Source organism: Epinephelus moara, chromosome 9, assembly GCF_006386435.1.
Source record: "Epinephelus moara isolate mb chromosome 9, YSFRI_EMoa_1.0, whole genome shotgun sequence".
NCBI lineage: Eukaryota > Metazoa > Chordata > Actinopteri > Perciformes > Serranidae > Epinephelus > Epinephelus moara.
Window position 1 is genome coordinate 20,767,941 of NC_065514.1, and position 26,799 is coordinate 20,794,739.

A 26,799-nucleotide genomic window follows, 5' to 3' on the forward strand; every position below is an offset into this window, starting at 1 on the left:
TTGGCAGCAATCAGCAAGACTGCTGCCTGGCTTTACTCATTTGTTTTTCGCTCATTAGGGAAGTCCACTTCACCACCAAGAAACATTACTCAGTCAGAGAAGTTATAGGCGCAGCTGTGATTCATGAGTAACAGATGGCATCACTAACACTCAGTTTACCCAGTAGGTACAAGGATGAATGTTCAATAGCTGGGCTGAGTGGGTGGAGCGATGGCAGTGGGAGCTCTCTGTCCTCCAGCTTCTCAACTACCTCTGACCCCTCTCTGTTTTCTAACAACACCAAGTTTCTACATGATACAGATGTCACTGTGGGTCACAAAAGTTGTTCAAATAAGACGAGAGATTGCCAGAATAGTGATTTATTGCCATGACTTTCTTTTTCTTTCTTGTTTTGGGGAGTTGTGCAGTAGCTGTAGTAGTATTTGTGTTTATTGATCTTTATAAAACATATTTTTAGATTTATATTTTATTCATTTAATGCAAAGAAAACTTAGGTTACAGTTTTGTTTTTGTTTTTTTTCAAACAAAAAGCCTTTTTTGTGTATTTGTTGAGCAGCACACTAGTTAAGAAATGGCTCAAACTAATATTGTGATATGAGACTAGATATTATCTTAAATTTTGGATATGTTAATATGTCGTAAATGTTTTTTTTCCTCCTGGTTTTAAAGGCTGCATGACAATAAAGTGATATAATTTCCTGAACCTACCAGACTGTTCTAGCTGGTTTATTATTTGGCTTCACCACCTTGTTATTATTTCAGCATTACTGATGATTATCAAAAATCTCACTGTATAAATATTTTGTGAAAACACCAAACACTGCAATATTGCTATCAGGATATTTGGAAGAAGTATTGTGTTATTTGATTTTCTCCAGCTCTAAATAAAGTAATATTATTTTGCTGACAGCATCAGTCAGTGCAGACTGGTTCTGATTTGTTTATCTATCACCATCAGATCCTGTCTTCAGTCATCTTGTTCAGACATGTACTGATGTGGACAGCCAGAGGCAAACATCAATGTAATTATGAAGTATAACTGTAAAGACAGACTAATTATTTTATAAATATTCTTAAACATATTTCATGAAAGGAAAATCTAATGCTTTTGTGGGACTTGGACACATCACATTCAGTATCCATCTGAGACCAATCAGATAAGCTTATTTAATTGTTATGGATCAGCTAAACCAGCTTATGTAATTACATCCTTTAACATTATGCTCTTTTTGTCCAGCTCACTGCCACCTGTCCTCACCTCCGCGGTCTTCCTTTCAAGTCGTGCGTCACCAGCCCAAATCTAATTAGCGTTTAAAATGCGACATGCAGACTGGCCTTATTACGCCTTAATGAAGGGGCATAGTTTGGCCTCCCATCACAACGACAAGCATTTTAATAGTTTCATCAGCTCGCCCGCACAAACACGCTGTCTGTGTCTCTCTCTCAAGCTCTCTGCTCAGCTACAGTCAAAAGGGCACATTTACATCCACATCATCACCAACACACATGCGCTGCCAGAGCGGCTGAGTCAAATATATCTCGGCAGGTTAATGCTATTGGTTGCTCATGCAAGCGGTTTCTAATGCCTGAAATCACAGGTGTGGTGACTAATGCAGGGAATTAAAACACATTACTTTTATTTTTGGTATCGACAGCTGTCAAGTGTCAAAAGCTAGAAGCAAATGCCTGATCAAATCAGATTTGTTGTCTTGTTTACTCGTGCTTCAATCAGATATTTACTGATTTAAATAATATCTTTGCTAACATTTTGGTATCTGTGCTGAAACTCAACTATCTTACTCGTCACAAGTATCAGAAAATTAAAATTATATGTAATCCTGTTACAGGGGCGTAGCACAAAATTTGGGACCCTGTACACAGACATTCTCAAATGGGCTCCTCCCCACATCCATGGCTGTCCATTAAAGTAACTTTGTGGGTCCTCCTTACATGAGTCCTACGCCCCTGCCCTAATGCCAACTGACGTTCCTTAGCTCACTCACAGGTGATGTAAAAGGCAGGAAATCATGTTTGTATCAGAAAACAAGACATAAAGCATGTGCATGCAGGCAAACACACACAAAAACAAACACTCATATATATATATCTTGTGCCCCACCTTTGCGGGCAGTCTTGATGCTGACTGGCTGGAAGCCTCCGTTGAGGGCGGAGGAATCGATGATGTCAGAGTCGAAGTCGCGGTGGTTCTTCCTGTAGATGAAGAGCGCCACGACGACAGAGATCACCAGGCACATGATCACCGCTATGACGATACCCACATACAGCGCTACATCGTCTGTACTGGGGGCCACTGGAGGAGGAGGAGGAGGAGGAGGAGGGGGAGTAGGGGGAGGAGGGGGAGGAGGAGGAGGAGGAGGTGGAGGGGAGTTGGGGACAAGAGACAAAAGACAGAAAGAAAAATGGTCTTTTAAGATCTCATAAGTTCACATCAACAGCTTTCTTTCTCAGCATGCAGGAGTTGTGATGAAGCCATTATCAGCAGACTAATATCCTGGTTTAAGATTGAGCCGGATATTAATAACCATCTACAGGGAAATAAATGCATACAGTATGTCTCCTGTCTTTATGTGTGTGTGTGTGTGTGTGTGTGTGTGTGTGTGGTTAAAGCTGGCCCGCTGTGGCAAATAATCTGGGTGTTGATTAAATAATATAGGACACTCTTAATTGTCAAAGGTGTAAAGGGACGCTGCATGTACCGTGGAGACTGACGCACAACTTTAAGTGTTCTTCTTCTTCCAGCTTTGCCATCTTACATTCAAGTTTGGTTGCTTTTATACAGTAAAGGGCACAAAAATATCTCTGACTCATAACGATATCTGCTAAATATATGCAAGAGTCATGACATGTGTGCCCATGTTGATAATGTCCGGTGATTTTACAAAGTCACACATTCATTTTTCCTACAGGAGGGGATTCTGTGTTGTGTGTCAGACGGGGTTGCATACCAGGCATCATCAAGTTAATTAGAAACAAGAAAATAAATATAATAATGATAAACTCTGTGCACAGCGGCACAATTAATAGGGAAGGCTGCTCCAGTGCAACCCAATGACACACTGTCCTAACAAGCAGGCTCAGAAGTGAGATCAAAAGTTCTGAAGACGGAGATATAGATGTTTTCATCTTCAAATTACTGTGTTCTGTGTTGGAGTTCAGAGTCTGTCTCTGTCTTTGTTCTTACACACTGCAGATAAGATCTAGACATAGCTTGCATTTCTCAAATTGTCTTTCATCTCTGTCTCCCTCCCAGAGTCTTTCTGTCCACTTTCCAGCTGGAGGAACCTCTGTGATTAGCAGGCCTGGCATGGATATAGTGGCTGTTGGGAACGCAGACTCAGACAGGCACTCATTACCGATCAGACCTTTTAATGGATGCCTACTGACAGTCTGAACTCTCTGTAGTGTTTGCTAAAGAATGTCCTTCACTGTCACCAAGTTGACAAATGGGTAGAAACTCTTCTTTAGAGGCAGCGAAATGCCAGAAGGCATGTGTGAGCCTGTGTGTGTGTGTGTGTGTGCATTGTTCAACGTATGAATACACATTGTAAATGTCAGGGGGGGGCTTGGCAAAAAGACCAAAGCGTATAAATGCATTCTTATTTATAAGAGAGTAAAGTTATTTTTTAGAAGAGAGACATTTCTGTTTTTGAGATAATCTGAGTATGCAAATGTCACGGAATCTGCACCAGTAGATGGCAGCATCAGCCACAGATCCATGCACGGCGCCGTCAGGGCATGCATGATGCCGAGCATTTGTGTAAATTAGCCTCATGTGTCTCAGGGATGCAGATGGCACTCAATCTGTGTCTCTTGTGTTCTCTTGCACAAAGAAGGAGACTAGGGAGACAAGCAAGAGAAGGGAGTGTTTTTGTGACAAGTGACAGCCATAGGTTGTGTGTTTTTAGCACAACCTTGGTCTCCAAGAGTGAAAGTGCGTAGCTACTTCTTCTCTGGTTATGACTTGCTGTTTATTTATATGGATAAATGGAGCTTTAAATCTAATTAAACAAGCACACATTTCATGTGCTTAGTCTGTTTAAAATCCATTACATTTCATGCAACAGTGGGAATGAAATTGCGTATGACCTTCACCAAGGCATTCCCTTTCAGTCACAGTGATTACGAAAAGAAGTAGATTCTTTAGGTTAAGATGTACTGAATACCCACAGTTAAAGAACCTGGGGACTACTTCATTGCCCTCCGTCTCCAGAAAGGACATGTGTGGCCTCGCACTATCTATTCATCCTTAACTGAGACATCACATTAAAGAGGAGTGTCAAGACACCCTCATATATGTTCGGCCTCTAATCCTTCTTCCAGCACAGACACGAACAGAAAACAGAGCAGAGAGCCAATGATGAAAGTCTGAAAATGTAATTTCACTGTGCTTCCTCTGCCAAGCTTCCCCGCAGTTATTTAACATATATCCCCTCAGTCGAACAATCTTCCATCCACGCTTTGATGATAAAGGCAGCAACCTGCTAAGTGTACGCATTAAAATGTATCACTTAGATTAATACATCCCTTTGAACATGAGCCATTGTCGGAAAGGGAAAAGTACAAGAAAATGGAAATGAAAGGGATTATTGAACACTTCATTCTCTGTGAGGACGCAGCGATTTACAGGGGGAGGGTGAGATACAGAGAGGAAAAATATTAGAGATCATACACTGAGGAAGACGCAGTGGGTTAAATTCTTTGCCAGAGCTGGTGCCGGAGCTCACAGCAAGGCAACGTGTCGGGCTGAGGGGTATGAGGAGCAACAGGGTAAAGGACACTGTCAGCTCTGAGTTAGACGATAGGAACATGGCAAGTAAACAGGCAGCTGGCTAGCAGAGATGCATTATGAGGAAGGACAGAGCGGAAATCAAAAAGGGAAATGTCCTGAGGTGGTTATCTGCAAGTAAAAACACAGAGTAGCAGTAATGAAAGATAGCTGGACATGAAAGAACAATGGCAAACACGTTCTTCTTTTGTTTGATGTTTTCAGTCCAAAAATACTATTTATTGCTGTTTCCCAAAAACTGAATATTTCCTATGATTTTTTTTCTGGGACTGTGACAGCAAATTCCTGCACAACCCGCCAATGACAGTTAGAGACAGAGACAGACATGTGAATGAATGAAGAAATAATGTTAACAAAAATAAATGAAAAAAACAAACAAACAAAAAAACAATAACTCACATGAATTTCCCAAATCACTCCTGTCTTTTGCCTCAGAGGACTTCTGATATAAGGAACCTTGAAGAGAGGAAGGGAATGTGGGTGGGAGAGAGAGAGCAGGGGAGGCACGGAGAACGGGGGGGGGGGGTGATGAAAATCAAATTTAAGCCAACAGAAAAACAAACTCAACAAATGAGACAGCAACAAACTCATGAGTAGGAGTGATGACACGGGGAAGCGATCTTTCTTGATTTGGCCCCTCCTCTCCAGATCTGTGTACAGAGTATAGAGATGGATGAGAGGAGTAAAGGGGGGAACATGGAGGTTCTGTGAGGGAGTGGCGTGATCCATCAACTGGGCTTAGTGCCTTAGCAGCAGCAGGACGGATGCTGGCAGGTGAGGGGGGGAATGGAGGGCCTGATAAAGTGTGGGCTCCAACCGAGTCGATAGAACCAACAGCCTTGCATCTGTCACTGGTAGGTGGATGGAGAGGTTAGTGCATGGGATAAAAGGAACCATTATGTTAGCAAAGCAGGAAATGGAGGAAGGTTGAAGGACGGAGAATTGGGGGAAAATCTTCAACGCAGATGGTTTTCGGGCCCCGGCTGGTCTGTTGGATGTTGCGGACAGGTTACATGTTGATGGGAAGAGGAAAAGAAGCGTCGGATGGCAGCCAGGGATAGAGCGCTAGTGCACATAATATTCAGCCTCCCTGGGACATCCATAAACAACTATACAAACAATGAAGTCCTTATTGGAGAGGGAGAGAGCCACAGGCAGACAAGTGGACCGACAGGAAAATCAATGGCTTGATAGATGGGGCTGGTGTGTTCATGTAATCAGGCAACGGGTAGGCCGGGCTGGAGCAGGGGGAGGTGACTGTCAGGGTCAGTCTAACTGATGGCCCATTTGAACCCATCCTGTAGAGTTTCTATTCATCCGTCAGTCTACAGTGTAGCCAGAGTAAAAGCATGCTCCAGTGGGTGGGCTCCAAAGGAAACCTCAGAGCCCCAGAGAGACAAAGATTATTCCTTACTGACAACATAGAGCTGGGGAGGGAGGGGGGACTCACGGTACAGGAAATCACTGTCTGTGTTTCAGCCATTACTTCCCTGAACGTGGCAGATTTCCAACCTCGGAGAAGGATACTGTCGTCTGGCAAAACTGATGTCATCGTCCGAGTAGCTAAAGGTTAATTTTTGCTTGTGCCTCTTGGTGCTGAATCTACATTCGCTGAAATTGATGATTAAAGATGTTTACATTTCATCAAAACTTCTCGCTGTAGTGTAAATAACCTCGTGTTCTTGGAGAGCTGAAAGTGAACCTTAGAGTTAGGATTTTCCAGTCTCTGGTGTTTGATAGCAATAAAGCATTTGCCCTTGCTGGAGTATGCGCTCCCCTCTCTCCACATCAATATGTCAAGAAAATGTCATGTCTGAGAGGAGGGTTACCAAAGGTTGGAATCAGAATCAAGGAAGACAGAGCACAGAGGGAGCGCAAAACAGATATTAAGACAGGTCATTCACAGTGAACTGTGAAAACTATACTTGTATTAGAGTTGGGAAGTTCCATCTGAAGAGACAGAGTGCAACCTCTCCAGATCAATCTGTAGATGCGTAACTTTGTTAACTCCAACCTCCAAACTCCCCGACACTCTAAATGTGATAAACAAGCTGCAAAGTAAATTATAACACAACTTTCTCCTTTTCTGACTCAGGTCAGTTGTGTTTCTGTGCAGCAATGGAGGCCGAGCATCCCGAGTTCTATTTCCAGCACCGCTCGTATCGAGTTCCTATGCCAGATTCCTGCGATGGATTGCAATGGAAATGATTTAAATAAATTCAAACAACAGAAAATAAGATCAAGCTGCAACGGAATCCACAGACACGTGTTTGCCCAGATCCCAGCCCTGCACTGGAGGGAGCAGATCAGCGGTCCGAGGTGAGTTCAGATTGCACACAACTTCCATTCCCAATCATATTTGCCATAATGTGAGCTTTTAGATAATGGGCCGTTCTCCTAAATGCTAGTGGAAATGGTCATTAGCATTGACATAAGTGGCTTCACCCTCTTAGCTTCCAAAAAAATCAATCCCTGAAATGATCCTAAATCTATATCATTATGGCTTTATATTCTCTGCAAACTGGCCATCAATCTACCGAGAACTAATGCTTCTGAGATAGGCTGAGTTGCAGAGGGCGTGCGGTGGGGAGGGGGAGTGTGGGGTGAACGTATGTTGTGCCGCAGAGGGAAATAAAATAAGATGAATAACACAAATAAGAGTGGATTTTCTTGTAGATTGCTCCCTGATGTTTCTATACACAGTAGACATATGACCTTGGCTATAAAATCAGCTAATGCACTCCTCTGATGCTAACGTTAAATGAAACCACTGAAGTCATAGTTTCCTGTCACTCCTCCATACATACAGACCTACAGTACACCATGTTTCCCTTCGGATGGAGACGTGCAGATCCATCATCCAGTGCGCCTAAAGATGCATATTGGCCGCCAATGTGATGTCAACCATAACCTATGGTACATCATGTCGACACCATACTGCAGGTAGCAGTTTACAACCCTATAGTGAGGCAAACTCTCAAATCAGCTGCACACGGCGTCGGCCAGCTGTATCAAATTCTAGACATCCAGCAGCCGAGCTTCTGTTATATTATTAGTGTCACCATCACCATCTGTAGTAGGTTATACACATGACGGAGGCATCTGTGACAGTGTGTGGGTCTAACACCTTCAAAGATGTTTATTGGAGAGGATTTTTATTAAACCAGACACAGAGTTTAACTCAGTTACTGTTCAGTTGTTCCAACTACTTGGATCCTATCCTCTTTCTCTTGTCATTATATGCACAGAAAAGAAGATTGTTATAGTAGATGAAGTTCAAGGTATCAAATATTTTACCCTGGATAGCGTCTTATGCCTGCAGTAAACACACACACACACACAAGAGCACTGAAGCAACTGCAGCACGACTCCAAACTGTGAATGTATCATAAGGGAGAGGGAGCAGATTTTTTGGCTAAACTAAACTGCGTGGCTGTTTTTAACTTGCTGGAATAAAGAGAAGCAGAAAACAATTTGCTGCCTGCGGAAAAATATCTGGCTGCACCACAAACTGGCTGTGGCCTTTTTTGTGTTAGCAACAAAACAACAAACCCAATTGAAGAATTGTGATTTATGAGAAAGAAATGCAGGCGCATCCTGGATCTCTTGAAATCATTGTAATACTAGATTATTATGTACAATACTTGCTCACTTTCCAACACATGTAATTGGCAGCTCAGGAATAGGAGCGAGTCTACACTTGTGCCACTTTGTGGCCTCATGTTTCCTCTCATTGGACCTAAAGAATCCAGGGATTTTAAATTAAGGTAGTAATCAAAGAAGTCTGGTAGATGTGACCCCTCTTATGTAATTACAATATAATCACTTATTATTATTTTAAATATAACTCCCAAATGCTTAGCCTGTGACAAGGATAATTACTTAGAGGCTTCCCCATGTGGCCAAGTCCTTTTTTTACCATATACTTATATTTGCAACAGAGAGAAAAGATGTGCTGTGGTTTCTGCTTTTATGCCACTCTTATCCAACAGCTTTTGTGTATTATGAATGTGCAAATAAAGAGATTGAGAGCAGAAGACAGAGAAAAAGGCATTTTAGCATGTCTTATTGTTTATGTATGAGCGAAGTGAAACGGAGTGAGTGAGAGACAGGGTGAGAGTGTTATGTGGGGATGTGAAACACAGCGTGTTGATGAAAGAGCAGAGTGAAACTCATGGTCAAAGGGTGAAGAAATTTCTTTGGTTGGCAGGTCAGAGAGAGTAGCAGAGGATTAGTCGGGTACTCACTCTGCATGCACATCCCATCGGTGCAGTTCTTGGACTGGAGCACCATGCCCTCACAGTCCTTCCCCCCGTTTTTGGGCGCTGGAGCGCTGCATTCCCTCCTCCTCCAATGGGTGCACTCTGTCCCACAGGTGGACCACTTACTCCACTCTGTCCACAGGCCATCCACTACCACACAACACACAGGACAGACGAGGGTAGGGTGAACGAAATGGCGAATGAAGAAGATGAAGACAAACGAGTGCATGAGTGGGTGAGCGGATCCATGATTGAGACAGCGAGAGATATGTGGGAGAGAGACACACGCGTAAGGGTGGAGGCACAAACAGAGCGAAATATGCAAACACAGAGTCGTATCATATTTTATGTATTTCGTTTTTTGTGCACCTATACCCTTTCCACCCACTGCTAAGTGGGTGTATTGTAATTTGATGCCATACCTGGGCAGAGAGGATTACACGCCAGCTTCTGGATGCCTTGCCCTTCACAGATGGCACCGCCGTTGAGTGGGGCTGGGTTGGTGCAGCTGCGTGTGCGTTTCTGGTAACCACGGCCACAGCGGCTGTTGCACACTGACCACTCTGTCCATGTGGACCAACCACCATTCACTGGAATACATGGCAATAAAACATGTTGAAAGATCATGCACTTCATCCTTAGATTTAAAGTGCATTTTCAAAAGCAAGTTAAAAGGTGATTTACAAAAGGACATAAAACAAGTAGAATGCATCAGTTAGGGTGAATGGAAATAGGTATAAGATAAGACAAAATAAAAGACAAAAATAAAAATGCAGTAAAAGCACAGGAAGATACAGAAAAAACATTACATTTGGGCATGATTACATTTGTCCTCAGTGTGTCTGCCCCATTAACTGGAATCCCTCAAGCCTTGGACACCTCGATACATTACCCATTGTAAATCTATATATAGACTTTTTGTGTTTTTGACCCTGAAATCTCGAGTCGTTACTTTGCGATGCAGCCAGACAGTAAATTCTGGTCAGATTACTGAATTTTCCATTCACTGATTCCTCCTAATGCCTCTCTTCCCTCTCTCATCCATCTCTGTCAGCGGCTAAATCCAGTGCAGAGTGACACCAGGGCTTGTGGCTGAGAACAAGTCTGTGGCATTTGAGATGGTGAAACTGGGCCCCTTGGAGCCTCTGACTTTCAAATGTGACATGCTTATGAGAGAAGCCCAAAATATTGGACTCTAGGGGAAGACTGCCAAAGCTCCACATTTCTTTACTGTCTGCTTTCTTTCCTCCATGGATTACGGATCTATCTCCTCTCTGCCTCTTTTTCTCATTCTTGCTACCCTTTTTTTTTATCCTTTGTTGCCAGCTCATGCTCCTGTTTCCAGTGTCCTTGTAATGGGTTGGGCTGGAAACCACTGGGCTAAAAACAGATTGCCTGTCCTTCTCACTTTTTCATCACTGGTATCAGACACAAGTCTCCCTTATCCTTTGGGTTACTCATGCTGCTTTACGTGGGAGTATTTGCACTTTCTCATATAGCAAGACTGTGCTTTAATGTGCAAGTATCCCATTCTGAGTAAAAAAAGCAAGGACAGCACTAAGAGACGCAGGAGCTTGTTGTACTTTCTCTCAAGGATGAGCTGCCATCAAAGCAGTTTTTCAACACTTAGTCGTAATAGACTGCGTAAGTGACAGGAAAGCCTCGCGCAGACAACGACCCTTGAAATCTGCTGTCTTAGATTTACAATTTGTGTCTCTACATCACCCTAACATTGATCCCTACTAGCCAAAAATGTTTTGTGTGTTCATGAGATGGCAAAAAGTGATGAGGAAAATATAGCAGAGCTGAACCCAAATATTTGACTACTTGGATTATTTGTTCGTTAGGTAGGTATTTTGTTTTCAAGTTTGGGATTTGGATTTCTTTTCTCTTTCTTTTTTTGTTTCTCACTGCACTTTGTCAGGCGTTGTCGCGGATTCAGAGGCTATCATTATGAGCATTTATGTTGGTCTATAATTTATCCAAGATAAGAAAATTCTCACAAGCTGTTATTATGTCACAAAAAGTGCCCACATAGGACCTTCTTTAACCAAAGCCCTCGGGATTTTAAACATGCATAAAACACACCAAAACTTTTTTTGAACAAATAACAATACTCACTGGCTGAGGAGCCTGGTGGATGAAAGAAAATCCACCAGCCAAGAACTGTTTTACTGGCCAAAAAAGAAATTACTCTTTTGTTTCGCAACAAGGTTTGTTTCAGTACATTTTACTGAGATAAAAGGTATTGTGTTGAATCCAAACTTGAAGAGGAGGCCTGAGCAAAACTGAAGCAAATTACCACAGCTTCAGCATATGAATAGGTTTCCTTTGGTAAACAGTGATGTAAGAAGTAAAGCTGCTGGATGTGGAGGCAACAAAGTGTTTGCTGTCTTGGTTTAAGCCAGAAGTTTCCAACTGGTGTGTTGCCGTCTAAAAGTGGGTCACGAGATCATTCTGAATGAACCGCAAGTGACTCAAATATATCAAGTTTGTAACAAACACACTATATTTTAGAGTACAGTGAATTTCTGGCACAGAGCTTTTATTTTGAAGTGCCATGTCCTGCTGTAGAGTGAGTGACCGACGGACAGCTACGTAACAGAGGCAGCAAACTAACTCAACAACATGGCCATGCAAGTATGACGCTGAATATAATAAACAGTGTGGACCTTGAACTAATGACCAAGAAGAAATCTGGACCCCGTAGCTGGACCAAGCTGGATACTAGGGATGCACCAATCCGATATCTGGATCGAATATCGGCCCCGATATCAACAAATTAGATGGATCGGGTATCGGAAAATGCAACCTATACCTGAGGCGATCCTTTCCCTTTAAACCTATTGCGACGCGAGCTACGTCATACGTCATGGAGCGAAGGAGAGAATCTGCTCTGTGGAGGGATTTCACACGATTTCAACTGCTGTTGCACAATTGTTTATTTTTATTAAAAATAAATAATCATTGCATTAATCTGTTTCATCTTGTTTCATTTTATCTTAGGAAAGAACTGTGTAGTCATCCATGCCTGATGCCTCTAGTCTTTTCTGTTCTACATGTAAAGGTATATAGCTTTGTAGGTCAACCATGGTATCGGATTGGTATCGGGTATCGGCTGATACTCAAAGCCACAGCATTGGGATCAGTATTGAAACTGAAAAAGCTGGATCGGTGCATCTCTACTGGATACATGCCTATTTACCAACCAGTGTCCACTACATTTCTTGAATAAAATGTATACTTTTACTCCAACACATAGCCACTAAGCATCTTCGTTACATACAATAGAACAGGGAAGAAAGGGAGGAAGGAAGAAGGGAGGAAGGGACAGACAGATAAATGAGGGAATGGCAGAGAAGGAAAAACTGGTTTGTTATTTTAACCCTTTCAAATGTGAAAAAGACTTCTCTTTTTTTCTTTAAGTGTAATGCATGCTCCACTTTTAATGTGGCAAATATATTAAGAAGAAATACACTTCATAATTCTCAAAATTCTAACTTCTTGCTTTTTTATGAACAGCACTTGTACTTTTACTTTCAATACTTAAATACATTTATTATCATAAAATTACTTTTCATATTTAAGAACAGTAAATATCAAATACTTAAAGACTTTTACTCAGGTAAGATTCTAATCGGTGACTTTATCTTCTGCCAAAAGTCATTTTCTGGTAAGATATCTGTACTTTTACTAAAGCCTTCTCTGGCACAGACAAACAGGCAAGCCGGTGGCTATGGATTAAGAGGAAAGACCCAAAATACCACTCGCGGCAGCAGGATAAGAGGGAGTAAAAGCAGAGGGGGTCACACCTGGGATGCCAGGTTTGCCAATGAGCCCTCTGGAGGTGTTGTGGTACCCACCTGATGACCCCAATGAAGCCTTTACCCTCCCTAAACCCCCGTCCCTATGCTCCTTCTTACTTTTCTATCTACCTTTGCTCTTTCCTATACTTCTCTATCCATCTAACCCTTGTCTTCTGAGTGTACCCATCTATGCGCATGCAACACCTCTTCATTTAGTCTGAAAAGGCACGGCCTCCAGCAGCCGTTGAAGTTCCAGCTTCACAGCCGTGCTGTGCAGTAACAGTCACGTTAGCTGATGTTAGGGAAACAGTAGGTGAGTCTGTGTGATACCACAGCAGGGGTCTCTTTAAGTATGGCTCAGCCACATCAGCACCTCGCTTACAGTTCAGAAAATCACTAATCTTCCATTCTTTGCACACCTTCCGGCAGGAACAAAATGAGCGAATGTTACATGCCGCGGGAGAGGGAGGGATTTGCTTTATGCAGAGTGACTTTGAAATTTATTTTGAGTTGAGCTGCTTTCTTACAGGTGTTCAACACTTTTCCTTTTCACTAGCGTCTGACTTTACTGATGCATCGTGTGGCCGGTAAGGAGGATGAGTACAGGTCAGGAGATGTGACCCTAATGCTGGATCCCATTGACTGTGTTCAGTGTTAACACAGTGGCTTACCATAGACGATAACTGTGGCGGTGGTGCTGCGTCTCTTGGCCACGATGTTCTTGGCGACGCAGGTGTAGTTGGCAGTGTCGGAAAGGCGGGCCTGTTTGATGATCAGGTTGTGGTCGATGGTGATGTAGAAGTTTCTGTCATCCGCAGGATCAATAACTTCCTCGTTCTTTAACCACTCCACCTGAAAAGAAGGCAGCACAAGATGAACAAAAAGAGATAAAAGACAGACAGCTCGGAGACAACAGAAAGTTCTTTTTAACAGACGCGGAGAGAAGATATAAGACAGGTTGACCTCATTAAATTGTGGAAAAATCACAGCAAAGCATTTAAACAGCTATAGTTTTTCTTGTCTCCGACTAACCTCTCAAACAGCAGTGAGCGCCAGGATTAGAGCACAATTGTTTACGTCTCTGAGGTCCTGCTACAAAAAGTCAATAGCTATCATGCTCTTTTTATTCTCCCCCTAGAACAAAGCACTACAGTAACAGCAGAATTGTCAGACAGCAGAGAAAAGAAAACTCTTCACCATTCCTAAAGCTGAGAGTCTCTCTGACCTTTCCTTATGAGTTTCATTTCTCTAAATGATACTGATATCGAACTCCTGGCACTATCACAGAACAGGGGACCATTTAGAGCCTTTATTTGTCTGTAAATCACTAAAATCCTTTTTCTCTTCACGAGGTGTAAAGGTCTGGAAGCTTTCGAAAAGAATAACACGTGCCGCCTCACACTGCCGCCACTTTGATTCAAAAATATTTGCTGCTTCTGTGGTTTTCTTCAAAGGAGCTGTCCAGTGTTGAGGAGGCCTGGCAAATAGCTGACTTCCTGTGTATTGTGATATCCCACGAGGAGCAGGGCATGATAAGAGATAAGACCCAAAGGAGCAGTGCAGGCAAAGATAAGTAGGATGTTTATAAAAGGGGTCTTTCTCCTGAGAGATAAAGTATCTCCAAAAAAAGTGGGGCAATAACCTGATATAAGGCCTGCCAGGACAAAACATCGTGTGGGCTAACTGTTGTTGTCAGATCTCTTGAGAAACAACACAGAAACGGTTTGTACTGGTGCAGAGATGTACAACACAACACATCGGCCATTGTTGTACGACCAGCATTGTTAGAACTTTGTCAAAGGAGAAGATGGGCTGATTGTGACATGCACTGAGTTACATGCATCACCAGCTTCACTGCTATCTGCGTTAGCTTGAGATGACAGTTATCAAAGATGCCATCAGCGTCACACCTCAGCTGCCTGCTCACTTATCCAGTGGGAACAGACTGGAGAGGCTGAGAAGAAAATATTTTCGACACTACATAATTATTTCCAACCCAGCTCTCCTTAAAACCAATGCATACATCACTTATTGTATATCCTTCAGCCCATAAGACATCTATCCCCAGAGGTATATCGGTAGTTAATAAGGTAGGAGCACTAGGCATACTCTCCCATATATTCCAGTTGTGTTTTCACTGAAAGGTGGGTATGATGTAAATGGTTAGAAAAAGAGATACCTGCATATACCCTCCACTGCCTATCCCTACGACAAACGTACATCTGAACAAACACTGGATGCAAACTTAATATCAGCGGAGCTTTACGGTAAACCTCTGTAAGCGCGATGTAAATTCTCAACTGATTTGGCGCTTATGAGTGTTTTCCTCCATAAACATGTATTACTGAATCAATCTCATGGTGCCAGGAAGGATAGGATTCCCTCACAAGCCTTCTACTAACCGGAATTAAACCTCTCTCTCACACAGTGCAATAAAATGCTGCATGACATCAGCTGTGATGTACAGAAGATCTGTCAGAGACTGTTCATAGATATCGTCCTCATTCCTCAAAATGATGCTTCAGCATGAGTAACTCTCGCCACACAGGAAGGAAACGCATGTTTAGCCATTGCAGATTTCATTTAATTTGTAACTGGAAGCCTAATGAAAGCAGCTTTATTATTACACAATTCAATGAGAGCTGCAGCATGAGGACACAAGGAACAAACTATCTAATCTATGTTAATGGGGCATGTGTTGGAAGTACCGCTATAGCACCATTTAGGCAGTAAAAGAAGTCTTTGTGAGAAAATTGCACAAAATTGACAATCGTCATTCTCATGATAATGTCAATTCTTAGGCGTCAGTCTTTCTTGTTATTTGAACTTAAACCTACATTCAGTACAAAGGATGGTGCAAATAATGCTTCAGCTTGGTTTAAAGTGTAAAAAGGCAACCTTTCAACATTTTCCCCTTCAGAGATTTCAAGTGGTATTATTGTCGGTGCTGCTGTTGCAAAGACAATTGAATTGCCTTCCATTTTCCTCACACCCTAGCAACTACCAGTTTCCACAGTTACTTTGGTTGTTCCACTGTCTACCATTTGCGCTACTGGGAATAGTAAGTGCAAAAAACTTACACTGAAACTCTGTGGTGTCTGGTGAAAGCTACTGTTAGTCCTAAGTGCTATATCGTAGGAAATGGGACTTGCTTGAGTTTCTTGAAGACGTTTCACCTCTCAACCAAGAGGCTTCTTCGGCTCTAATGGACTAGTGCGGAGTCGCAGGCTTTAAACTCTGTGTGGGTGTGAGATGGTCTTTAGTTTTCCTGTACCAGTCGAAGGGCATTCTTCCCCATGTTGGTGTAGATTGTCAGTTATACAGGTAATAGTAATCCTAAGTGCTATGTCGTAGGCAACTGGGCTTGCTTGAGTTTCTTGAAGACGTTTCACCTCAAGAAGCCATCCAAGAGGCTTCTTTAGCTCTAAAGGACTGGTATAACCACACAGGGTTTAAAGCCTATGACTCTGCACCAGTCCATTAGAACCGAAGAAGCCTCTTGGATGACCAGTGCTACATCTTCAAGAAACTCGAGCAAGTCCAGTTGCCTACGATATAGCACTTAGGATTTCCATGACCTGGATGACTGAGAATCTTCACCCACAAGCTACTGTTAGCTACCTGGGAAAACAAAAGCACTATCATCTTCCTGTTTTTGTTGCACAGTGGTTGGGCCGTAAACTGATCCTTCATTTTCACAGGAGATTGTACCTGATGGTAGACAACATTGCATAATGAAAGCGAGTCTTTTAGAGAACCAAGGCAAACACTGATGGTGCCATTAGTCAATGGCCATTACATTGTGCAATCAACATTTACTTCATAATGATAAGTTAATGTAAAAAAAACCTTGTCTCTTTTTAAATTACGAATATAAAGCATTTTTAATGATTGCTCAAGGATTTTATTGCAAAGTCTGTCCATATATGAGAGGTGTGTTAGGCATTTAAGTGTTGTGCTATCAAGTTGGCTTCTGTTTTAATTTTATTGCAACAAATCTGCATTGACATCTGGTGAGGTGGCAGTTGGACATCTGTCATGACTTTCAGGATTGAAGCACCACAACAATTTCCTAATTACTCACTAAACTGGAGCTTCTGGTGACACTTCCTCCCTGAGGTTTCAACACTGAAAATATAAAGTTCCTGTTTTGAAAGACAGTATACATTAGAAATGAGGTAAACAACTCATATTGGATATTTGATCTCTGTATTCACTCTAATGAAAGCGATGATGCACTGTTACCACCACGCCATTATAGATTACAGGGAGGCTAAATGCATCATCTATTTATTGAATAAAGGTTATGAAGATTTGTGTGTGTGTGTTTGTTTTTGTGTTACAACATCACCATTAATCTTTAATACTGAAGGAAAAATAACAAATACGACAAACATTAGCGGAGAGAAGGGCTCCTGTGTTTTGAGAACAAAGATTTGACAGTGATCCCATTGCCATTTTGCTTGTCCTTTGTTCACTATGTCATGATGAAAAGTGAGGGAACACAAGTCCAATAAAACAAATAAAGATGATGCAAACAAGAGAAACGAGGGGTTTTGTTGCCATCATAAATATTTTGTTAATTAGGGCTCACATCTGTGTGCACAGAGCACAGGCCTTTGGTAAGTAAAAGGTCTATTCTTCGAATAGAGATTGACAGCTGATATAAAGAGGTGGTTATCTAATTTTGCACCAATCACAGAGGCAGCCTCTTCAAACGTGCTGCGTTCAGATGTCAAGAGCACTTTTATATGAGAAGGTAATTAAAAATTGAACAAAAGAGCTTTTCAGCGCAGATGGAGGGGTGGGAGGGAGACAGAGTGACAAGGGATAGAAAGTGGTGGAAACTCATGTCAGAAGTGGGAACGTGTGTGTGAGAGAGCAAAAGTGAGCAACAGTTCAGCCATCATTTATTCTGTACCGACTATAATTAGGACTCATTAATAAAACCAGAGATGAAAAGGTAAGCCAGTCTCTACACGGCACTTGTGAAAAGATTTCAAATGGTTAAACTTCTGCAGAAGATTAGGTTTCTTATAGCACTTGTCCAAGTTTTCCTCATGCCAGCAGACTCAAACATGCACACAAACATACACAAACTTGCACACACACATGCAAATACACACACACACTAGCAGCTCGTTAGCATCTGATTGGCAGTGAAACATCCGGAGAGGTAATTGGCACATTTCTTGTCATTAACGAAGGGAAATTGCCACATGTCAGCTGTCATAAAGAGAGGGAGTCTTCCTGTCTAGTTGGAGACAGCCAAGTGACAGAGAGAGACAGACAGAGAAAGATGGTATAACAGAAATTTAAACCTAGAGAGGAAGACAGATAAAAAGAAAGGCCAGTGGGCATGAGACTGGGGAGATAGATGAGTGAGAAGGAGAGTAGGTGATGTGCAGGAGGAGGAGGACGGTCACTAGTGTGCCAAAATATATATAATACATCATCACTGAGGCGTGAGGAGGGACAAGACAGAATCAAGACAGGAATGGAGGAGAAAGGTTACAAAAAGGTGAATTTGTCTGGAAGAGGTGGAGAGTCTCAATGAGTGAGTAGGGAAAGGGAAAGACTAAAGTGAGAGGTAAACAAACAAGAAAGACATCTGACTGAGAAGAGACAGCTTCTTCATCTTTTGAGCTCTGGAATACACAACAGATCAGGAAATACTGTAGGATACTGAGAAAATAATAAAGACACATTAGAAAAAGAGATCTGTCAATGGAGGTGCTATACAACGTAGAAGAGATGTAATTTACGTTAAAACAGGATGCTGAAACACCATAAACATTTCGCTATCACTCTTCAAATACCAGGCTCTGGATACGCTCTAGATGCTCTAGATACCTAGGTATCATCAGTTTTAGATGCTGGATAATGGCATGTCAATTTCCGCTTGTGACACGCATACTGTCTTTTCAAAATAAACTTGTATGTCACAGGAAATGTACAACGGTGGTTTACTTCCTTTTTAAGTACAGCCAACACGAGTACTTGGTTAGGTTATTGGCAGAAGACAAACACAGTAGAAGTTGGGCCCAAACAAGTATGATGGGCAGACAGATTCTTGTCAGGGGATGGAAGACCGATGGGGTGCCTTCAGTCCAAGAATGTATAAATGGCATGAGAGGCTACATTCAGAAGTATGTCCTATAAAGGGTTTGGAAGCCTGGGTGTTTATGTTAAAAAATTGGGCAAATACTTAATCATTTTTGGGGTTCCATGAAGTTGCATTTTCGTGATTTCTATTTAGTGTCTTAGTCTTTAAATTGACAAAAATATGTATTTGTTTTGTGCTTTCTTGTTTTTGATGGTTTATCTGTTGAGTTTAGTCTTGTTTTAAAAAGCTGTGTCCACTGCATATGATCAAGCACATTTATGCCGATGAGTGTGCTAAGGCTTTGGGGTGGGTGGTTCGTATGTATATTTTCTTATATATTTTTTCATGCATATTATTTGTTACTTGGGAAAAAAGTACATGGTTAGGTTCAGAAAAAGGATTATGGTTTGTTACTAAGGTAACATGATGTATGTGACATGAATAACTTGACTGACTTTTGGTTTCACACAAAAAAGAAACAGTCGTCTCCTGGGTGAAAGTCCTGTGTTTGTTTGAACCATCCGCCACCTCTCTCTCTTCCACCCTATCAGGACTTTCTCGCTCTTTATACCACGTCACTTGCTCAGAGCGTCACATAATGGCAGAGCCTGGTATGTCTCATACAGTGCCTGGGTGTGTTGATATCAGATGCTGAGAGCCAACGACCAAGCATCAGTGTTTGATGAGTTGGGAGTATGAACACCCTGGAACTAGGACACAGCTTCAATGTCCCTCCACTGTCACTTCTTCTCCCACTAACAAACATAACTGGCTGTAGACCAGGCTGTAACCATCCAGTGGGATGTTTCTGTGCTCTGCTGGGGTGTGCCAGCACAACACTAATTAGCCCAATATACAGAACACATTGTATACAATCCACTCACTTGTTAAGAACCAGTGCAAGGCAAAACCATTCATTACTCATCGCTGTTGTGTCAGAAATAGAACGTACAGCAGAGTGTGGGGGTGGAGAGGGGTGTGAAAAGGAAGAACGGGGAGAAAAAAAAATGTTCCACAGAAATGTGCGAGACTCCTCTACAGAGAAGTCATTATGAGCTCTCCTGCTTCTCCACATGAAGTCTAACTATCTATCCAGTGTAATTTATTCATTCCCCTTTTTTCACAGCATATATCCGCCGCAGGCTTGAATGACACACCTGGAGAATGAGCCACAAAAGGTTACAAACTGATTATTCAATCATTCACTACGAGACAACAAGCCATATGCTCTGCAGCTGCCTGCATGACAAGAATGGAAATGTGAGATGTATAAATATTAAGAAGCTGAGATGCACCAAGGTGTGATATCTTGAGATGTGATGGGAAAAATGTTTGTATGGGTGTGTATGCCCGTATTACTTGCTTGTATCTTTATCTGTGTGTGTTTGTGAGGGTGTATGTGGGGGAGCTGGCATGGGATGGGGGTTGTGCGTAGGCGAGAGGGTGAGGTTAGGTAACAGAGGTGGAGCTGGAGTGGTTCAGGTGTCCGCACAGAAGACGGATCACTAAGACCTGAGCCAGGAATAATGACCTCTCCCAGCTCAGTCCTGCCTAAAGCTCTCCACAGTCTGCTGAAGGAGAACAGTCATTTCTTAAACTAGCTCCAAGGACATTCAGGCACTTCACTGCCACAACACAACTCTCTCCATTTTCTCGTGCACACTTCAAATGCCTCTTAAAACACGATTCCTAGAATCACTCACCGCCTACAGTGCGAGTGACATAAAGTTGTGGAGAGTTTGTGTTTTCAGCACTCTGTTTTTGTCTGTTTGTTAAGGAGGCATAAAAAAATATTTAAAATGTGGTATATAATTCATCCTTGGTCCAAGAAACGCTTGATTATATTTTGTCGATGATGTGACTCTGGGATTTCTGCCATTATACTGTACATTTTGTTTTTAAGCCAAAATCTTTTGATACATTCAAGTGTGGGTGGACAAGTACAAGTTGGCTGCAGAGAGGCATGGCACACACACATGCTATTTTATGTGAAATATCAAATAATAAACTGGTATGAAGCATTACTAAGGCTGCAGTTTGAAAGCTGGAGAACTGTGTGATACACTCCGTGCATGCAGTCCTTGGCCTCCCCGAGTCTCCTCTGGCCTTTAGAAAAGCTCAGTTGATAACTCCACCAAGGGAGAGGGTTTTTGTGCACTGATAGAGGTCAGGACTCTCTCAGTATACAATACAACCTTCAGGAGGAAGGATAAAATAGCTGGAACTGATTCACAACTTCAGTGCAAGCAGCTCAAAAATCATTTTAAAGTGATAAAGAAACAGTTTACCCCCTAAATCAGAACTCTCTCATTTCATCTCATTCCTACGTTAAATGAAAATACCACCTGGCATCCAGCAATGCACCTTCTCTATGATTCCTGGTTGCATTTTATCATTTTTTTTAAAACTGTAAACAAAGAAGCCGTGTTTACCTCGAGGGCTTGGGAGAAAGCTGTGATGGCAGGTGAACCAGTGATTCAAACACGAAAATTGGCAAAGAGGATTTCAAAGCGCAAGTTGCTTTTGTAGCCCATATAGCACAAGTAGTAGTTTCTTGGTTTCAAGTCTTTGCATCTTTCTAGAGCCCCGACCGGTGCCTCTTGTCTCTGTCCTATAATGAATAATATTTTCTTTTCTTTCTCACAGGTGGTCTGATGGAATATATGCACAGAAAACTCCCTCCGGTCCAAACTTGTACATGTAAGTGTTTGTGAAGGCCAGACCCATCGGAGGTAGCAGTAGAAAGGGCAGTGACTTACAGAGGACAGCAGAGCTCACAAATGTTGGGCTATTAGAGTAAATCACAGCCTTTGCACAGGGAAACTGCCGTGATTGACAGGTGAGTGCCTGAAGGGCAATCTTAGGTGGGTTGCCAGTGGGATTTGGTCTGGCCTCCTGACACTTTCTCTCCCATGGGTAACCTTAATGAAAACGCACTTCCTGTTTCACTGGGCACTGAAGTGTTGTTACTCTTGACATCCCTGGCCCCTCTCATAACTACACTATGCACCATTTTGACTGGGAGGAAGCACTCAGCTATTTTTTGACAAGGTGACCCGACGAGCCGCTGTCTGCGCTACGCCTTCACTTCGCCTATTAAGTGGAACTGGACCTAAAATCAACAGCAATCACTTACATTTACATGGTTTGATGTGCGGAAAAGGTGGATGCTGGATCTCCATAAAGTGCCACAGTCGAGATACTCGAGACAGATTAGATTTTCTAACAAAACACTTGATGATGAGAGTCATTATCGGCGCATTTAGTCAATAACAAAAAGTCAGAGAACATAATTTGAGCTTAATAACAAAATCCACTGTCCCTATGGATTCACAGAACTCCACGTGAAACCTTGAATGTGGCTCTGGCTGCTGTCCCAGCTGTCAAAATTTATCCGACTTAGTTTTCTCACTTCTCTGGATGAGGGAGTGTGAAGTAAAGATCTTTGTGTTTCCTGGCTTTCTTCTCAGTAAAGCCAATGGACTTAATCATGGCAGCGGGGCCTCTTCCCTGCAGAGCATCAATGACTCGTTACCCATGATAACACGGCAGGACCCCGGCTGACTGAGGAGATGCCTGAATTAAAATCCTGCTTCCATGGAAACAGGCTCAGCAGCTCACGGCGCTGCCTCACCTCTGAACTCTTGTCTTTCTCTCGGAGCTGTGACAAGTGCTCTGAAGTGGAGATGGAGATGGAGGGCATGGGAGAGGGAAAAAAGAAAGGAACAATAAAGCTGCATTCTTTCTCAAAGGAGATTTAAGTCAATTTTATGAGCCTGCCACATGGTCTTGAGTATGAAAAGAGGCCACTGTTACTCCTGTAGAGGTCCTTAAGATGTTGATGAAAGCACTTCATGGAGGTATTCAAAGGGAAAGATCAGTGTTGAGCTGAGGAAAAGTCTTCCATTTCCATCTTTACCTTTATTACTCTATCTATGGGCCGCACTCTCCAAGCGAGCCCACGTAACACAGAAACTAGGCCCTTCCTGCCAAATCACTCCCTCTCCCTCCCTTCCTAGAATAGTCGCAACAGTTATATTTTCCTTCTGCTCTTGATTAAGTGTATATCAAATATTCATGGCTATGGAAACGTGTAACAATGACTTTTAGGGAGCCTGGTGAGTGTCTAATGTATTCAGACCATACAAGACATCCAGATGACTGAATCCTTGTGCTATTTCAGAAACCTCACTCGCAGTATTTCAGTCCTCGGAGGCCAAAGTTCCATTGGTAATGGTTGCAAGGAGAGCCAAAATAAATGCCGGCTGCTTGTTTTCTTTGTGTGTGTGTGTGTGTGTGTCTCTGTGTCTGTGTATTCAACATCTCAGGAACTATCTGCACACAGGAATATCAATGTACTGTATCTAGCGTGGATAACCTGTCAAAAATAAGGGCCAGGTTACCTCAGACTCAACTCCAAGTCTGAAAACCTCTGAGATGTTTGATCGGAACTGTTTCATATGTTCTGTTATGAAAAGTTGCTGCATCATCGCAGGAGTAGTCCTGATTATTCAGCATAATGTTTAGTTTTCAGGGCAAAGGCAGCTGCAAAAAGCCAACAAAGACTTGAAACCACTTAAATAGAATCACAGAACATCATTACTGTGGTAAACCACTGTGAAAACCTGTAATGTAAATCATCTGAAAAGTGGGAAGACAAAGAGGGAACACAAGACTGACACTGGATAACATCAAATAGCGCAGTTCCACTTTGTAATCTGAGATCAAACCTAATTGTGATTGACTTCCTTTGATTCTCCAGAACGTGGGCTTCTTAACTCTGAGAGTACGTGTGTGTGTGTGTGGGCGGGGGGTGAGTTATTTTGCTAACTCATTGTCTACAACAGCTGCAAAAATTTGACATTATAGTTGATCTCAAAATATCTTTATTAAAACTGAAGTAAAAATATGAACAACCTCAAAATGTCAGAAAGTGTCAGTGCTTGCAACCACTTATAGGAGCTCTGTAGGATATTCAGAGTGTATCTGTGATTCAGGGGTTGTCTGTTCATGGCTCCCAACATGGAGGTGGCTAAGCTAGCAGCTAACAGTGCTAACAGCGCAAACAGTACAAACAATGGCCCCTTTAACATTGCCTGTTCAAGGAGGGAATGTCGCACCAATATGGCCTTATCGTTCTGTATAAAAGGTACAATCGTGGAATGGAGGGACAAAGTTGTCTCTCCTTTAAGCCAGCAGTAAAGGTAGTAAAAATGCCCATGTCTGTGTAAAAGGGATAGCTGGTATAAGGGTATGAGTGTGGTGCTGGGAGATTTTAAAAGCAGGAAGTAGCAGTTAGCAGCTAACTCAATTAAGAAGAACAGCAACCGAAAATAACAGCAAACTGGGGAGACAATGAGGTCCGGGAACTGCTTGCCCTCCAAGCAGAGGACGCCATATAGCAAAGTAAATTATTGTATTGCCATGTCATGCCATTGTTATTGTTTAGAAAGTGCTGTGATTCACACATGTCACAGTAGAGGCACTGTTGTGTTACATGTCACGCCCATCATGCCTCTTTTGCTCTGGAACACCGGCTTGCTATCTAACATCACACACTGGTGCAGCATTATGCCTGTGCTGTTTGGAAAAGGTGGCGTAATGAATTGTCTTCACTGCAGCCCTATCGCGGGATCTCTAAAAAGGGCTAATGGCAACAGTGCTGACAGAGGGTGGGTGCTACGCCTCCGCAATAACACCATCATGATATCAAGGATGACTGCCGTATGAGCACAGTCCAGGGCGGCGGCCATTAGCTAGCCAGTAGGACACACACACAGGACTCACATGGAATAGCATGTGGCAAGACTGTTAACCACAACAAAGAACAGAGAAGCTCAGGTTACAACACACACACAGGTGGTGTGACTTATCTCTGCTGAAGAGACCATAACTTCACTACATCTTTAGACAGCAAAAAGTTGTTTGCTGCTACAGTAATGCTCTGAATATTGTTTAGAGTTCCTTTAACTACTGGGAAACTATTTTAACAGTAAAATGTGACAATGGAATGTATATATATTATAATGTGTATGAACCTAAATGAAAGATTGTCATTATAAAGCTCTTTTCATTCTAGTTTGAAAAGAGGACGTACAAAGCCCAAGTCCTTCTCCCAGTTCATCAGCAGTAAATCTTTTTTCTCTGCCAGCTGGTTGGCCACCATCGCACTGTTCACTCTATAGAATAGATGAATAGACTTTCAATGCTCAGTTGGGTTGTTGGCAGCATGTTATCATGTGTGCATGTGCATGCAGACGTGTTAATGTCCTTGCTGGTACTCCGACATGTGAACATCCATGTGGAAATGCGGGGATGTGACTATGTGTCCTGCTTGTCTTTTTCATGACAGAATGGCTTTGGAACACTGCCACATAACACAATGTCCATCACATACAGTCCACATGATTTAACAAAAGTGCTGTAAGAGCATGGGTTTTATGGCTCAGCCACAGCCTGCCATCCTGCCAGCCTCTCCCTCACTAGGCAAAGGCCTGTAAAGGAACCACAGAGCGAGCTGACAGCCCACTGGAGGCCTGACAACAACCCACTGGATCCAACCCCGACAAACCTCAACAGCTCTTCTCCCTCTGCCTTCAGCCTCTCTCATCCCCTCTATATTATTTTTTGTCTTAGAGTGGGTGAAATATGACAGATCTTCCCTTCACAACGGCTGCTGCACATTTCTGCAGATTCATATGTAACCACAGACTTAGCCCATCTGCTTTTTCCGAGGCTTTTTCTCTGGCGGCCTTGTGTGAGAAAAGGCCTGACAAACACAGATGAAAAAGCAGCATTCAGTTTTGTCCTTTTTCCCACTGAGGCAGCTGTGTTTGAGTTCAGGAAAAAAGTGGATAAACAACTTGTGGAACGGAACTGTTGTCTTTTTTTTTTGTAGCCATGAGGTAAGTGTGAGTAATTAAAGAAGCTGAAAAAGTGCCTCTGTACACACACAAAATTCAACTCGATCATAGACGGGAAAGTAAACAGAGAAAACAATCACTGCTCTTAGTCAGAAATACAGAAAGTGAAGCATGCACGGAGGATTTTAAACAATCTGTTTGTTTTTATCTTTTAGACGAGGCAAATTGCAACAAATGCCACTAATCATATTCCAAATTTTGACCTCACACTGAAGTTTTTCTTGAAGAATTCAACTGCACATTATTTTCCTCTTGTTTGTAAAACAGATGGCTTGTTTGGTGATGGGTAACCACATTTAAAAAACAAAACAAACAAAAAAAAAACTGATTCTACTTGACTAAACACAAATGCCTACCTTCTTTACCCAGACTGAAAACGCTATTAATGTTGACAAGCCTCCTATTTACTCTTCATTGTACATCTTGGTTGCCACAGTAACCATATCTCAGAAAGCATAGATGTGTCACGATTGGACTCCAGCTGAGTCTTTAATCGCTGCACTGAGCCAATCCAGGATTGACAGCGAGACCTCAGACAGGCGGCAGAATCACCAATACTATATGGCTGTTAAAGCAACACTATCACACTGAAGCCTGGATTGTATAAGGAGAATCTGCGGACTGCCAGTCCCAAACTTTCGTCCATTTAGCCTGTCAGCACTTTCAGTGGGGATAAATGCTGTGCAGTTCCACTCACTTAACTCGGCTTTTCCAGGTCAATCACAAGCCTTTACAGAGTTCAGTCCCAACACCCCCAACTAAAAAAAAAAAAAAAAAAAAACACACCAAAGCTCCCCCACCCATCAAACCGCCCTTTCATCCTCTATTTATGTTCCTGCAATCTCAACTGAGCCTTTTCAAATGCAGCTGTAACAGTGTTCTACTGTAGGGCAGG

The 26,799-nt window shown here is 42.4% G+C and overlaps 1 protein-coding gene across 3 annotated transcripts in view; it reads right to left on the reverse strand.

Moving 5' to 3' along the window:
• Positions 1-26,799, reverse strand: part of unc5cb (unc-5 netrin receptor Cb) — a 146,048-nt gene that overhangs the window by 19,506 nt on the left and 99,743 nt on the right. For 2 of the 3 annotated variants that reach the window (XM_050052913.1, XM_050052915.1), the window contains exons 5-9: positions 13,547-13,727; positions 9,492-9,659; positions 9,055-9,219; positions 5,207-5,263; positions 2,120-2,311 (exon numbers count right to left, since the gene is read on the reverse strand). In XM_050052913.1, the coding sequence (XP_049908870.1) occupies positions 2,120-2,311; positions 5,207-5,263; positions 9,055-9,219; positions 9,492-9,659; positions 13,547-13,727 (763 nt within the window). The remainder of the gene's footprint in view (positions 1-2,119; positions 2,312-5,206; positions 5,264-9,054; positions 9,220-9,491; positions 9,660-13,546; positions 13,728-26,799) is intronic. The other variant, XM_050052914.1, reaches the window with a different exon arrangement.